The 739-nt window shown below is 53.0% G+C and overlaps 1 protein-coding gene across 1 annotated transcript in view; it reads left to right on the top strand.

The window, feature by feature from the left end:
- COPG1 (coatomer protein complex, subunit gamma 1) overlaps positions 1-739 on the top strand; it is a gene marked incomplete at both ends in the record, with an annotated part of 16,545 nt that overhangs the window by 3,123 nt on the left and 12,683 nt on the right. The window contains 2 exons of the mRNA XM_010138136.1: positions 110-202; positions 537-623. Of these exons, the coding sequence (XP_010136438.1) occupies positions 110-202; positions 537-623 (180 nt within the window). The remainder of the gene's footprint in view (positions 1-109; positions 203-536; positions 624-739) is intronic.

Here is a 739-nt window from a genome sequence, read left to right as displayed (position 1 = left end):
CCTACTTCACCCCATCCCACTTTCCACTTTGCTTTTTATGCCCTTGCATCTCCCTTTTCGTGCTCTTAAGAGCTTTTCCGTATCAGCTGTCATTTCCCTCTCCCTGCAGAGTACCATGCTGCAGGCCATCGAGCGCTACATGAAGCAGGCAATTGTTGACAAAGTGCCGAGTGTATCCAGCTCTGCTCTGGTGTCCTCCTTGGTATGTATTCCCTGCAGGGCAGGCTGAGGGACAGTCAAGCTGGGAAGCAGTCATCTGTGGTGGGACTGGACGTTTGGGAGTTTCAGGGTTTCACTGCTGGTGTTCCCCTCTTTGTGAACTGAGGGACTGGCGCTGATTTTGTGGAAGATCATTGACCTCTTGAGGCTGCAGCCATCATGGCCAGGTCTCTGCATGCTGATCCCTTGCTCTCCTAGAAGTTGCTGCTGCCAGCACCTTCATGGGGAATGCTTGTTGCTTCTTAATATGAGGTGTGATTCCCAAAGCTTCCTCTGTCCTTCTCTCATGGGTTGTTTGTGGCTTCATCTTCCCCCAGCACCTGCTGAAGACCAGTTATGATGTGGTAAAACGCTGGGTGAACGAGGCTCAAGAGGCAGCTTCCAGTGACAATATCATGGTGCAGGTAGGAAACCCACTGCCAACACAGGGAACAGCAAGTGGCAGCTGGCAGCGGAGCAGACTGGTAGAGCTCAGCCAGTCGCCTCTGGGCCGCAGAGGGGATAAAAGCGGAAGGAACAC

This window comes from Buceros rhinoceros, unplaced genomic scaffold (assembly GCF_000710305.1).
Source record: "Buceros rhinoceros silvestris isolate BGI_N320 unplaced genomic scaffold, ASM71030v1 scaffold21876, whole genome shotgun sequence".
NCBI lineage: Eukaryota > Metazoa > Chordata > Aves > Bucerotiformes > Bucerotidae > Buceros > Buceros rhinoceros.
Note: the sequence above shows the minus strand (reverse complement) of the source record. Positions and strands in the feature narration are given on the sequence as shown.